The sequence below is a fragment of the Struthio camelus genome, chromosome 2 (genome assembly GCF_040807025.1).
Source record: "Struthio camelus isolate bStrCam1 chromosome 2, bStrCam1.hap1, whole genome shotgun sequence".
Taxonomy (NCBI): Eukaryota; Metazoa; Chordata; class Aves; order Struthioniformes; family Struthionidae; genus Struthio; species Struthio camelus.
In genome coordinates this window covers 19,467,783-19,481,755 of record NC_090943.1, presented here as the reverse complement: position 1 = coordinate 19,481,755, position 13,973 = coordinate 19,467,783, and the positions used below count along the sequence as shown (strand labels likewise).

The window sequence follows — 13,973 nt, the reverse complement described above, 5'->3', positions numbered from 1 at the left end:
TTGACTAATGATTGTTCTCTCTTAAATAAATCTGAAATAATTCTCTGAGGTGGCAAAGAAAGGACACCCATATCGTATGACAAAACCCTTAGCCTCAAATTTTTGCATTACATTTACTTTTTCTGTAGACTTAACATGCACTGCTATTATACTGCTTGGTCTTGCTCATTGGGACCTAACAGAAAGGACTATCTGCACACTCAAATTCCAAAATATTGACATTCATTCTAAAATACAATGTATTTTTACATTAATGGAGAACTGGCAATAGATATATGGCTTCTACTTTTTTCTATATACATGTCTATGCTAAGGCATCATGAAACATACATTTCTAATGTTGAGTAATTTTAGAATATGTTAAAAATCAATAGAACGGGTAGAAGTTTTTAAACAAGTTTGTCGAGCATGGTACCAGCTTTAACATGCTTTTCAGTATTTTATAGCAGATAAGAATTTAAACATTTCATTGGTTCAAAAAATAAAGGTAAAGTTATAATTCTGCTCTATTTATAATCACAGAATCACAGAATGGCCAAGGTTGGAAGAGACCTCCAGAGATCATGCAGTCCAACGCCCCTACTCAAGCAGGGGTCATCTAGAGCGCATTGCTCAGGATCGGTCCAGGTGGGTTTGAATACTGCCAGAGAAGGAGATATTCATGCATGTAGCCATGCTAGAAAAAGGTTAATCAATTAAATATTACATATTTCAAACAGTACTTTAACACAGGTGTTCCCTCTGCTATGCTATCTATGAAGGCTGAAGCAATGGAAAGGAGAAAAAACAAATAGCAAGACCTCCAAAGCAACACATGTTGTGGGAAGGAGGAATGATGATTTTGCTGCATTTGTACTTTTTTCTGTTCCTGTAGCTTTTGTTCTTACATTTGAGTTTCTCCTCACAGGAATAGTCACATTTTCTCTCTTTGTTAACTCCTGGGTGTGGTACAGCATAGGACAGGTCTGTCTGCAAATCAAAAGAAAGAAGAATACAGCTCTAGCACAAAGAAAGACGCTTGGCTGCAGTGGGGCTGCAGTTATTCTCTCCAGAATTGCACAGTATCCACAAGACTAATTATTTAAGGAATGTGGGTTTATTTCCTTTAATGCTTCTTCCACCATGCCTGCTAGCTGTAGGAAAGTTACTAAATTCTCAAGAGTACAGTTGTACAATATGCAGTTAACAATATCCACTATAAATAACAGCTGTTTGTCCTCTGCAGACCTGCCTATTGCTTATCAATTGTTCCAGGGAATGAAAGAAACCCAGGTAAAAAAAGGCAGACAGGAAGTGTTTGTCTTCCAGTGCCAACCATCAACTAAACTTAATCTATATAGGACGCTGGAATGAAAACCCTCTCTCAGTAAAGAGTAATGACATAGAGGATGTGATCAGTAGCTCTTCTGGGCTCAGCATTCTTGAGCTGTATTCAGACATCCCCAAGGGCTTCTAGGGTGTTGCTTTTCTTCAGTGAAGAAATCTAGTGAGTTTCTCTCTTCCTGTTTGAAAAATAGTATGCAGTGACCTTAACACGCCCACCCGCTTGCATCCGCATAAGCAGTCAGTGAGTAGGTTGCACAGGCAATCACAATGGTACTCTCTGCTCTAATTTTACACATCATGAAAACCAAAGAAACTGTTAATAGTATTTATCTTTCAAGTAGCAGAATTGGTATCTGTGTGAGCGCTCACTGGGGCAGCTCACGCTCCTCAGAAATGCAGACTTAGAGATCACCCTACCGTTGTACTCCATGTACCTTCAGTCCTTATTTACAGCTTCCACAGGCCAAAAGGTTTGGGGGCGGGGGCAAGGATCAGAGGGGGGGAGGGCGTGTTGGCGAGGGACATGAACCCGACCCTGGAAAATAAGACTAGAAGATGCGATATGGCTGTGCACTGTTCCAATTCAAGCCCTAAGCAAGAAAAAAGCCCAGTGGAAAATCCATTTCTATACTATCCCTGTCTATGGATGTCTGTCCTCCAATGATCGAAGTGGCACAGGTTCTTGGAGTGTCACTGGACTTGGGTGTTCAGGTAACAGCACCAGCCGAAACTCCCCTACCCCATTTTTGGCTAATCAGAATACTGTGCCCTCTGTAGATGCCAGCCTAACCATACTGATATGTGTTTTAGTCAGCTACCCAGAGGAATTATTGCAGCCCACCCTACCTGAAACAAATCCATTAACCAGCCCAAATCAACTGCTAATTACATATGCCTGAGAAAGTCCCCCTTCAAGGTTGGGGCGGGGGGAGGGTGAGAAGATGACACTCTATCAGTTTTCCCCATTTGCTTCCAGATTTAGTTCAAAGTACCTGAACTAAGTTCAGCTCCCTAGCTCCTTATGAGCAGTAAATAAAGGCCACACCTTCTCTCTCTTAGGAGAGCCTGAAACCTTCTTCCGCAGGAACTATCAGGCTCCTCCGCTGTAGAAAAATATTTATGAAGATTATTTCTGAAAGTCTCCACCAGTTCCTCTCACATAATGCCTTATACTGATGGGAAGCGATTGTGCAAAACCTCCACTTCTCACTTCATGTTAGAAAAGGAAGAGCTGCTAGTTTACAGTACCACTTTCTTCATACCACCTCTCACCCCGCACACAGTGCAACCGGCCAAACGTTATAGTGTGGCTCCAAGTGACTGTCATATTTACTATAACAAGCAAAGAAACTTGCAGCCTTATATTGGTATGCACAGTTACAGAAAACCAAATACATATGCAAAAAGGATATAACCTAGTATTTGCATTTAAAACAAAGGGGCAGATTTTACCAGCTACTAGAGGATTTTTCTGGTACAAGACGACTCTCCATTGCACTTTTTAATTTGTTGTATGGCTATTTAAATTACTGCATCTATAAATTAGTCATAAATAAAGAAAAATTGCCCATTGGGATGAGCCTTTAGGAAGGTTACAGATGTTTTCATACTGCTAATATAACTCTAATATAGCTAACAAATGTTAAATCTTCTTTTCATTTTATCTGTAAGGTAAATGTTGAACTACGCATAGTGATGGAAAGAGTAAATATATACTCAGATTTTGGGGATACTTCCTGACAAGCAAAAAGTACTGAAAATAATTTTCATAAATCTTTCTGTAAACAATTGTGAAAATGATTTTGTGGGGAGGGTATGGGTTTATTTTGGACCCCAAATAACAGAGAAGAGAAATCTCAAAATTATCAAGTTGTTTTGAGACTTTTCAATCATTTCTGCTTAAGAGATACAATTCCTCAGAAGAAGAAATTCCATTCCAGTTTATATACCATTATATATTCATAATAATAGTCATAATTCACAGGCTCTCCATGGGCCTTCAGGCAATGGAGTAAATTTTACTATTCATGTGAACGTAACCAAACATTTAGCATGGAGCAAGTACAGGAGAAAGTCTAGCAATGGTATGATCAGACGACCAACATCAGAACTGGCTCTTACACAAGTTCACACAGGTTGACCTTTGGGTGGAAGAAACTTTAAATGATCATTCTGCATCCATATATCATGCCTACAACATTTCAAAAAACAGAGAAAAAAGTAGATAGGGAAAGAAATCAAATAGGAAGGAAGTGATGCAGGAAAGTGATGCTTGAAATGAGTAGAATACATCATTAATTTCAGAGAATCACAGAATCACAGAACGGCCAAGGTTGGAAGGGACCTCTGGAGATCATCTAGTCCAACCCCCCTGCTCAAGCAGGGTCACCTAGAGCACATTGCATAGGATTGTCTCCAGATGGCTTTTGAATATCTCCAGGGAAGGAGACTCCACTACCTCTCTGGGCAACCTGGTCCAGTGCTCTGTCACCATTACAGGAAAAAAGTTTTTCCTCAGGTTCAGATGGAACTTCCTGTGGTTCAGTTTCTGCCCGTTGCCTCTTGTCCTGTTGCTGGGCACCACGGAGAAGAGGCTGGCCCCATCCTCTTAACACCTTCCCTCCAGATACTTGTACACATTGATCAGATTGCCTCTCAGTCTTCTCTTCTCCAGGCTGAACAGGCTCAGCTCTCTCAGCCTTTCCTCATAGGAGAGATGCTCCAGACCCCTCATCATCTTTGTAGCCCTCCGCTGGACTCTCTCCAGGAATGCCATGTCTCTCTTGTACTGGGGAGCCCAGAACTGGACACAGGACTCCAGGTGAAGTCTCCCCAGGGCAGAGTAGAGGGGCAGGATCACCTCCCTCGACCTGCTGGCAACACTCTGCCTAATGCAGCCCAGGAGACCATTGGCCCTCCTGGCCACAAGGGCACACTGCTGGCTCATGCTTAACTTGTTTAAGGTCCTTTTCTGCAGAGCTGCTTTCCAGCAGGTCAACCCCCAACCTGTATTGGTGCATGGGATTATTCCTGCCTAGGGGCAGGACCCGGCACTTGCCTTTGTTGAACTTCAGGAGGTTCCTCTCCACCCAACTCTCCAGCCTGTCCAGGTCCTTCTGAATGGCAGCACAGCCTTCTGGTGTGTCAGCCACTCCTCCCAGTTTAGTATCATCAGCACACTTGCTGAGGGTGCACTCTGTCCCTTCCTCCAGGTCATCGATGAATACGCGGAGCAAGACTGGACCCAGGACTGACCCCTGGGGGACACCGCTAGCTACAGGCCTCCAACTTGACTCTGCACCACTGATCACAACCCTCCGAGCTCTGCCATTCAGCCACTTCTCAATCCACCTCAAATTTAATTCTCTAAAGAGAGCTAGGTAATTCAATCTTCTTTTACCTTCAAATTCCATTTATATTCACTTCAGTAAGAAGCTCCAAAATCTTGTTCCTACCATGCTAGTTTATCATACATGTGAAATCAAGCATACAACATTAATAAAATCAAATGTCCAATTTAAAATGAAGCCCCTCATTAAGCTAACCTTTGTAAGCATTGCTCTGAGCAATAAAAAGCCTATCTTGTAAAGTTAAAGAAATAATATTACTAATAAATGTTGACATTTTCAAATGAAGACCCTCAAGTTACAATTTTCTAGTTAATAACAAGTAGCATTGTGAATAAGTTTGATGAGATTTCGGTTTTCCATTTCACAACATGTAAAGGCTTCCTTACAAGGATGCAGATGATTTCAATGTATTGTAAGATTAATAAAGCTAATTAACAAGACAAGGCAGTCAGGCTTTTTCTACCACAGCTGGAATATTTGTTAGATGCTCAGTGAAAAGGAGGGCTGACCTGAGTAGATACTTTCAAAGAACAAAAAGGAATATATCTCCACTATGTATATACAGTCAAAAGAAATACAGATGCATACAGAATTATATTTATATGTGAGAGCTGGAAAATTTAGGCCTGACCAAAACTTATTGAACCCAGGGAGTATGGCTTCCTCAGGCATCCCTGGTTTTTGGATCAAGCCTTTTCAAATGTTAGCCATTTCCAGCGTAAAGCCTAGATACGTAAATTGCTGTCTGAACATATTTTATATGTGTAAAAGGAAGCCACCATCCAACCTGAGGCCCTACTGTACACAAAGAAAATAAAAAGTGTGGAAATCAGTCTTCAAATCATCATGGTGGGCAGATCTCTAGTAACTAAGTTGTGATCATCAACTTCTCGGAACTGTTTCTGTCCTAAATTCCTGCAGTTAAAAGTGTGAATGTTTTAGCTTCACTGTTGACGTTTTCAAACAGGCTTAGAACCTCTTCTGTTTTCTCATTCACGTTGAGATTTTTTTCAGTACAGTAAGAATCAATGCATATAAGCTTTCCTACAAATATGTATGGAGAAAGACTTCTATTTTGAATTCTATGTAACCAAAAGAAGTCATTTTCATTGTTTTACATAAACAAACTTGCAGAATAGCACTCCTGCCATTTCTTGTCTTTTGTGCTCTTTCTTGCATGATAATTCCCTATACCCTAGGAAGTAATTCCCTTTAAGTCACTCTGATACCACTAACTGTATCTCATATCAAGGTTTCCTGACAGAGCAGTGTCTCTGAAAGAGAATTCCTCTGGTTTTGCTGGTGTACTGTTCCCTACATTAAGGTAAGCTATTCTATTTCTTAACAAATTAAAAACTGCATATGGAAATCAAAAAGATGGAAGGATGGATGGCCAGGAGATTGATCTAGCCAAACATCTGCTCTTTGGCACCTTGAGTTTCATGTTCTTTTTTTTTCTGACTTGCAGATTTTTGTGATGCACTTGTTACTAACTTCTGAATTTAGTGCAACTGTATTTACATTTATTTTATTGTCATTTTTCAAAAACGATTTCTGTTTATTTCTTACATATACACTCTCAAATGAAGCTTCCCATCTTTATCATAGAAAGCGTTATAGTTTATATTTCTTCCACATTGTTGCAAGATTACAAAATACCATAAAAAACCACAGCAGAAGTAGTTCTTATTTGAAAAAGACAATAACATAAAACCTGTAACAGCTACCCACCTACCTCTATACTTTCTGCTTTCAGCTCTGTCATCAAGAAAGATGCCAAATAGTTATAAAGTTTTCCAGTATGTCCTGACATCATATTCAGATATGGTGCTATGATTCACTTTGTACAAGGTACAAGCTTCTCAAGGCTTTCTGAAAAAAATAGTGTCTCTCTGAAATAAATTATCTGGTATATACATAGGATCTTCAAATCACTGTGCCAAAGACTTTCACAGTGTCTACAGAGGGCTGCTTAAAGTGAGGATACACCATCATTTAGAAATCGCCTGCCTTAAATTTAACTGTTTTTTTTTTGTGTTGGTTTTCGTAGTATGTATCTATGCCTTAGACCTCTGTGCTCAAAACATCCATTCTTTCATCACCATAAAATCTATTTTATTTAAACAATAACAAAAGAACCCTTTCATGTGTAGTGTGTGTTTTGGTATGACAAAGTACCTAACAAACTGACGAATTTTAGTCTTCCTTCCTTTTTTCTCTGCTGGCCAGTGCCACAATGACTTTGCAGGGTTATATGTATTTCTAGCCTTTCCATTCACTTTGATGAGGCCTATGAGCTGATCCTGCATTGCTCTTGCCACGTGAGATCCTAACCAGTGCGGTGGGAGATCACCCATGTCACATTTGGCCTGTAGAGAAATGAAGGTCAGCCTCTAAAGGTCTCGTCATTATCAGTGCATAAAGTGAAATCAATGAAAAGTTAAGGGAGTACATGTATGGTAAAATATCACTTTTTTGCCATTGGAGTTTTGCTTTCCTGAAACTAAAAATGTTTATCTTTGTTCCATTGCAAAACAGATGTTCTTCTTTAACTCCAAACTATCTCCTGCTTTATAGAAACATGCATTACAATGAAATGCAATCTGCAAGGACTGTGGAGTTTAATACAACTCCCAGAGCTGAGGGTATATAATGACAGCATTCACGGCTGTAAGGCTGTAACGTTATCTACCCAGTGGTCTACTCTTCAGAGATAAGAAAAGGAAAAGAACAATTTGTAATTGCATACATTAAATCTTGAGTCATACAACTGCTATGAAACACATGATTGTTATGTGGGTGTGGAGCATGTCTCTTCCATTAGAAAACAAAAAGCTTTGGGATAAGAGGAGGAGAAGGGACAACTGGGATTCAGGGGAATGATTCTGCTATACATTCATTTTAGTTGAGAAAGGAGAAAACAAATTAGGAAGCATTACATATTTCCACCTGCTTTTGCCACAAACTTTGTCTCTCACTAACGTTAGGACACACATCATTAATCAAGTCCATATCTGCCACAGCACCTCCCTCACTACATTTCTTCCTTATGAATACATGACAGCCTCCACCCATCCCACTGGAGCATAAGGCTCATGCTTCTGAATGCAACCCAAAACTTGTCAAATAGCATTCAAGATCATCAGAGATTTTTTGGATTTTTCCCCCCGTTTTCTAGAGCTGTGCCCTACTCATCTCCACGGTTTCTCCCAGAGAATGATGCCTATCTGCTATAGCCAGGCACAAGAGCAGAAGACTGCCATTCAGCTTCCTCAGCTGTATTTCAGACTAATTGGACAGAGTAGGAATGAACAAATGCTAGATACGCAGTAAACAAAGGCTCATCTGTATAAGCAGAATAGTTCTTTCCTACATTGTCATAATAAGTATCTTTGCTGCATTTTGACAACAGCAAAATAAGCGTGAAACCACTAACACTAAAAGCATGTGGGCATGTTACTGGTAGGTCACATATAGAAGGGAGTAACATTTTTTGGCAACAAATGCACTATTATTCTATTAATAAATGCAGATCGTACACTGCAAAGTGCTAATTTCAAATTTTATTTTGGGATGATTTAAAACAAAATATTTCATTTCTAATTGACATTTTGAAATTACCTCTTTTGTGAGCACTATAATGATCTCAAAAGTGAAAATGAACAATTGCAAAGACAGTTACCGAAAAGAATATGCCGTATCCATGGAATTTTAGACTCCTAAGCTACCAATTAATAATTGTTTTTGTGTGTGCTTGGAAGAACTTTTCAAATGCTAATAAGCTTGCCAAATTTGGATATATTTTCATGTGCATGACCAAAGATGCAGTTCTGACATCAGCAAAATCTCTTGTCAATTTTAGCCGGCTTCTCAATGAAGTAACTTGTTATTTTTTAAAATAACACAAGCAAAACAACGTACTATTCCCCAAATGCACTATTAAATATGACTGAACTGTCTCAGCTGGAAATTTTCAAAGCAATTACCCCTTAAAGCATTGACACATATTTGCTGTGCAAATTGTGCTGGTAATTTAAAACGCTACCACCCTTCAGCCGCAGTTATTGTATCTCCAACAGTGTTGGAGGAACAGAACATGTGATTTCTGAGCTGCTTTGGAGCTAGATCTGGTGTTTTAATATCAATTGCCTGTAAATATGAGATTAAGCTAAACTGCCCGACTTCTTTTCCAAAATGACTTTGAAGTAATAGAATTTGGAGACTGTGATATCTTCACTTCACAAGCCGCTATACTTCACCGTCTGTCAGTGCCTTAGATACCTAAGAAAATTTCAGCTAAAAGCATTAGTTTGGCAGTTACTGACAAAGAAAACGGGGCTCAGAAAGGGATCAGAAGATGGGTTTATTTGCATTTCCCCTGGACTTAGCATCTAATTGTTTTAGCTTGCTGACATTAACTCAGCCAGGGCCACGCTGAGTTTTCTAATTCGAGGCTGCCTTCTAATGTCATAAAATTATCGCTACTCAGTGAATAAAATTTAAGTACACTTCACAGTGGCAGTTTGCGATGGTACAAAATTGTATCAGAACAGCATAAAAACCATTTTCTGTCTTGAAGCGGGGACGACGCTAAACAGGGACACCGATGAATTCTCGGCGCACAGAAGGGGAAGAATTTCTGTCTGAAACCAAAGAGCGACTGGCAGCGCCTCAGACTAAAGCAGCCCGGCCTAGCGCAGGTGACCGAAGAAAATGGCGAAGCCGCAGGAGCATCTTGGGGGGAACTGGGTGCCCCGAGGAGGCGGCAGCTGGGGCTGCCCCCCCCGGGGGTTACTGCCCCAGGAGCGGCGGCAGCTTCTCGGCTCGGGCCTCCATCCCGCCAGGCCCCCGCAGCAGAAGCCCCGGGCTCCATTTTGCGGGCAGCCCGGGCGCCGGCTCCCTGTGCGCCCCAGGCCCCACGGCGGGGCAGGCCCCCCGCCAGGCCTCCCCTCAGCGCGGAGGGCTCCCCGCGGCTGCGCCTCGGCGGGCGGGCGGCCCCGAGCGCAGCCCGGGCGGCGAGGGGAGCGCCCCTGCGGGGCACGGCCAGCGGGCCGCAGGGCCTCCGCGGGGGGCGGCCCGGCAGGCGGCTGCCCGCGGGGGAAACGGAGGGCGGGCGCTGCGTGCACCGGGGCGGCTCTCGCCGAGGTGGCCGCTCCGAGGCGCCCTCGCTTCCCCACAGGCGGCGACCGGGCGGATGGGTGAGCTCCTGCCGCGCAGAGCCGCCCCGCCGTCCTTCCCGCTCGCAGCGCCTCCGCAGCCGGCGGCCCCAGCTGCCCGGCCGCCCGCCAAGGTAAGCCGCGAGGCGCCGGCCCGGGGGGCCCCGACGGCGCGGGCGGAGGCGCAGCCCCCCCTCCCCCGGGCGGCCGCGGGGTCCCTCTCGTCTGCGGGCCGCGGCAAATCCCGGCGGCGCCTGGCCCGTGGTGCCCCTGGAGGGCGCGGAGCGGCCGGGGCGGCGGCCCAGGTGCCGCCGGGGCGCCCTCTGCCCTCGCAAGCCGCTCTCCTTGCGGCGGCTGATCTTGGGAGGGCGACGGGCGAGCGCGGCTTGGATGGGTTAAAGCGTTTACGGATGCGGTTCTGGGGTTTGTTGGCTCTCAGCTAAAGCCTGAGCCAGAGCTGCGTTGTGCCACACGCGGTACCGGGCGAGTGGGAGGCTGTAAGGGGAAAGGTTGGTGGGAGCCGGCGGCGGCAGGAGGGATCCCGGGGCAAGCGGCGGGGAGGGGAGCCTGGGGGCCAGGGCCTGCCGAGCCGGTGGTCAGGCGCGAGCGCCCAGAGGTACGCCACGCGCGGCCTGACCGCTGTCAGTCTCGAGCTGAACACGTAGGAGACGGTGGGCTGGTGGCAAAGTAGCCCGTACAGACTGCCAAGGAACGGGTTTTACTTCCCTCTCCGGGTGGTGTGTTTGGCTGCTCGGTTTAGGAAAGGGGGAGATGTGTCCCTTAACTGCCAGAAGGCCTGTCCTGTGCCATACCCTCAGGAAAGCCAGGGAAGCCCGACGTAAATACGGGCTCCACAAGCTTGGAGTGGTTTTTCAATCCCTTGTGTGCCAAAAGAGAAGTTACCGAATCTGTTGGTTGGGAAGACGTGTTGGGTAGGGTCTCTTAGGCAGCATATCCCCCAGCCTGCCTTCATGCGTCACGAGAAATCTGAATGCTGGACACAGCCTACAAGCAAAATAGGCACGGTGCCACCAAACGGGCACAGGCGGTTTGATTTACTGAGGCCCCTGCCTGCCCCGGATTTCTCCAATTCTGTCATTACTGTGGCTCCAACTTGGGTCTAGAATCAACCCTTAAAACCTGCATTGTCAGTATTTGGGGAGCCATTTTTCCTTTTTGGTTTTAATTCCTTTTTGTGTGCTACATGAAAACCATATTTTGTCATCTGCCCCTAATTTGCCTCTAACGAATACCAGTTACGCATATGACTATATTGATGTCAGTGTTAATTAATTGCCCTCTTGCTGCACAACAGCAATGCAGATAGAGAGTTTCCAGGATCCAGTTTACATCTGCCTTGTTACGGACGAATGTTTAGACCCCAGTGCTTCAGCGGGCTTCACCTGTGCAGACTGCTTTTTGTTTGCCTTCGCTAACTCCATAGACGTTTTTTCTAGAAACTTTGTAAAGAGTGTGAAATTTCAGTAAAAACTTTCTGTTTAGAAAAGAATTTGTTGCTTTTTTTCTGAACCGGTTCTGTTTCTAGTTTTTTCCCTGTATGCTTTCGAATGAGAATATTACATTTAATTGCACCTCATGCTTTGTGCAAGCATTGCTTAAAAATGGAGATAATTTGGTTTGAAATAGGGATTACAAATGCCTGTGGGAGGTTTAATCAAAAGCATTGCAGATAGCTGAGTGATCCGTATTGTTTTATATTTGCAGAGAATTCTGGTCCCTCTGGGAACATACATAACTGGAAAAAATGTACTATATATGAAAGGGTATTTTTAATCATTCTCTGCATCCTTTTTTTTGTCTTCTCCTTTGAGTACTTTCTGTGGGTACTACAGACTCTTTTGCTTTTGGAGGCAAATGTGATTGCGAAGGCTCAAAGTAATTATTGAGTAGCTTGTGTTTAGATTGTTCTTGCTGGAATTTGTGGTTATTTGATGTACAGCGTCTTCAGACGGAGTATGATGCCTTTTGAAGTGCTGGTTTATTTCATTATCAAATGAATTTGTTCCAGCTTAGTTTGGTCTTTGCAGTATCTGATTCGCACTACACTTGAGCAGTCTCTACCAGATCACAGACTGTAACTCATGGGCCTATGAATCAGGCTGTAAACATGTTTTGTTTGTTTGTTTGTTTAGATGTATATAGCTTTAGAGACTAACACGTTTGTGAGCGTTGTAACTTGCACAGATGGGACAGCAACGTGAACACAGGGCCCATTTTTATGTTGAATAGCTTAACTCAGTACATGTGACCACAGCCTGAGGTTTCTTAGGCAGTAAAGAATTTCCCCAGTACGCTAAGATTTTGCTTTTGCTATGTTTCACCTTTGCTGTTAGCAGAGAAGGAACTGATGTTTTACGGTAGTGAGAGGAATAAAAGGCAGAAAGCTTTCCTTCTCTTGCTCTGCAATATTTGGTGAGATGAGAGGTAGGACTTCAGGTAACCTTCTGGGGATGGAAGGATCAGCAGCTGCATCTCTCTTACTCTACAAGCTAAGTGTCTAGCTGTCCAGAGTCCTGTTGGAGCTGAGAGGAGAGGTTGTCTCATTCAAGGAAAAACCTAGCTGTCTGTAGATTCAAAAAAAAAAAAAAAAGCACTGTAAATCCCTTGAGAAGAAGATCTGGGGAGGTGTATTTTTGTGAAGGAAGTGTCATGTTTCAGAGGTAGCATTGCAGGAGTGCAGCTGTATTTGAATTTGCTGCATATTCTTCATATATCAAGGACTAATGTCCTTTTTTGCTGTCTCTGCAAACCACATGTGTTTTTCTTTGCCACAGATCTTTTGTTTAATCTTTCATTTCAGTATATCTTGATTTATTTTACAGTATGTCTCTCTGACCTGTTTTGATGATGACTTCACATTGTCAGGTGATGATCATCTAGAGTGAAAGTGAAAAAGACTGACTGATAGTGTTTAAAGGCTTATACTAAGATCTTTTGTTTGACTGCAACAATATGAAAGCTTTAGCTTGTTTCTTTTGCAAGATTTCTAGTGACAATGGTAACTTCCGTCTGTGCAGACCTCCCAAAGCACTTCTCAGACTTTATAGGTGAGATCCTCCTCACCCAACGTTATACATTTATGTTTTAGTCACCTGCGGTTGGTTCTGAGTCACATTTGTAGTCTATGGAGGTAGATAGGTACTCCTAAAATTTGGCTCAGCTGCCCGGTTTTAGGCAGCTACCATGAATCACGCTCTGTAAAAATGCCTTTCTTTATTGACTAAACAGAGAGCCTTGAATGACCAGCTCAGATGATAGGAACTCCACTGTATGTCTCTTCATGATTAGGAGTGATCCATGATACAGTAAAATTTTTCTTTGAAAAGCAAGCGCTTTAGTCACCTTTCCTTTTCTTCCAGCCTATTAAACCATGTCTACCCTAGACATTAATGGCATAGCTGTGAGTGTGAAAGACAGTATGCTGCATTGTGAAAGAAAGGGTGCCTATCTTCTACTGAAGTTTCTCTAGGAAACTTTTGGGCACCTACATGAACATTCCTGAACATCTGTCTCCCTCCCCTTCCCAGTATTAATTAATAGCATTGTTCTTGGTCTGTGAATGAAAAGGACACACAAATGACTTTGATCTGACTTAGAACTTTAATGTGGGAATTCACAAGCTGGTTTTATAATGACTTTTTAAGAAGTTTAACTTTATCATTAGTTTCAAAGCCTTTCTACCAGTAAATGACCTGTTAGATCTGTAGCTATCTAATTGCTCTCATAATTGTGGCTACTAGAAGCCACATCAGACTGCAAATAGCACGATTCCTTCTTATTGAGCATTGATCTAGCACGACATGTATTTAGCCTCAAAAAATTGGGGCTAGGGTTATGAGGGCTAATACTATTTGGGGGCATGGGTGCATTATGAATCCTAGAAGTGAAAGAAGATTCAGTATACTTGAATGACATTTTTCTGTGATATTTTGCTTAGAAATACAGAGGCATTTCTGATAGTTTTCAGTAGATGCATCAACTCAGTCTACTTCCATTTTTTCTTTCACTTTGCGTGTTTGCTTGCATTCCGAAGCAATGGATGTAGGCTAGAAAGCATGACATATACTACTAATATGAAAGGATGCTACTCCCCTGGGTATCTGCTATTGCTGATGGGCAG

At 43.0% G+C, this 13,973-nt stretch overlaps 1 protein-coding gene across 3 annotated transcripts in view; it reads left to right on the top strand.

Moving 5' to 3' along the window:
* Nucleotides 1–9,755: 9,755 nt before the first annotated feature.
* Nucleotides 9,756–13,973, top strand: part of APBB1IP (amyloid beta precursor protein binding family B member 1 interacting protein) — a 64,841-nt gene continuing 60,623 nt past the window's right edge. For all 3 annotated transcript variants that reach the window (XM_068934512.1, XM_068934511.1, XM_068934513.1), the window contains exon 1: nt 9,756–9,966. In XM_068934512.1, coding sequence (XP_068790613.1) covers nt 9,871–9,966 — 96 coding nt within the window. In that variant the 5' untranslated portion in view covers nt 9,756–9,870. The remainder of the gene's footprint in view (nt 9,967–13,973) is intronic.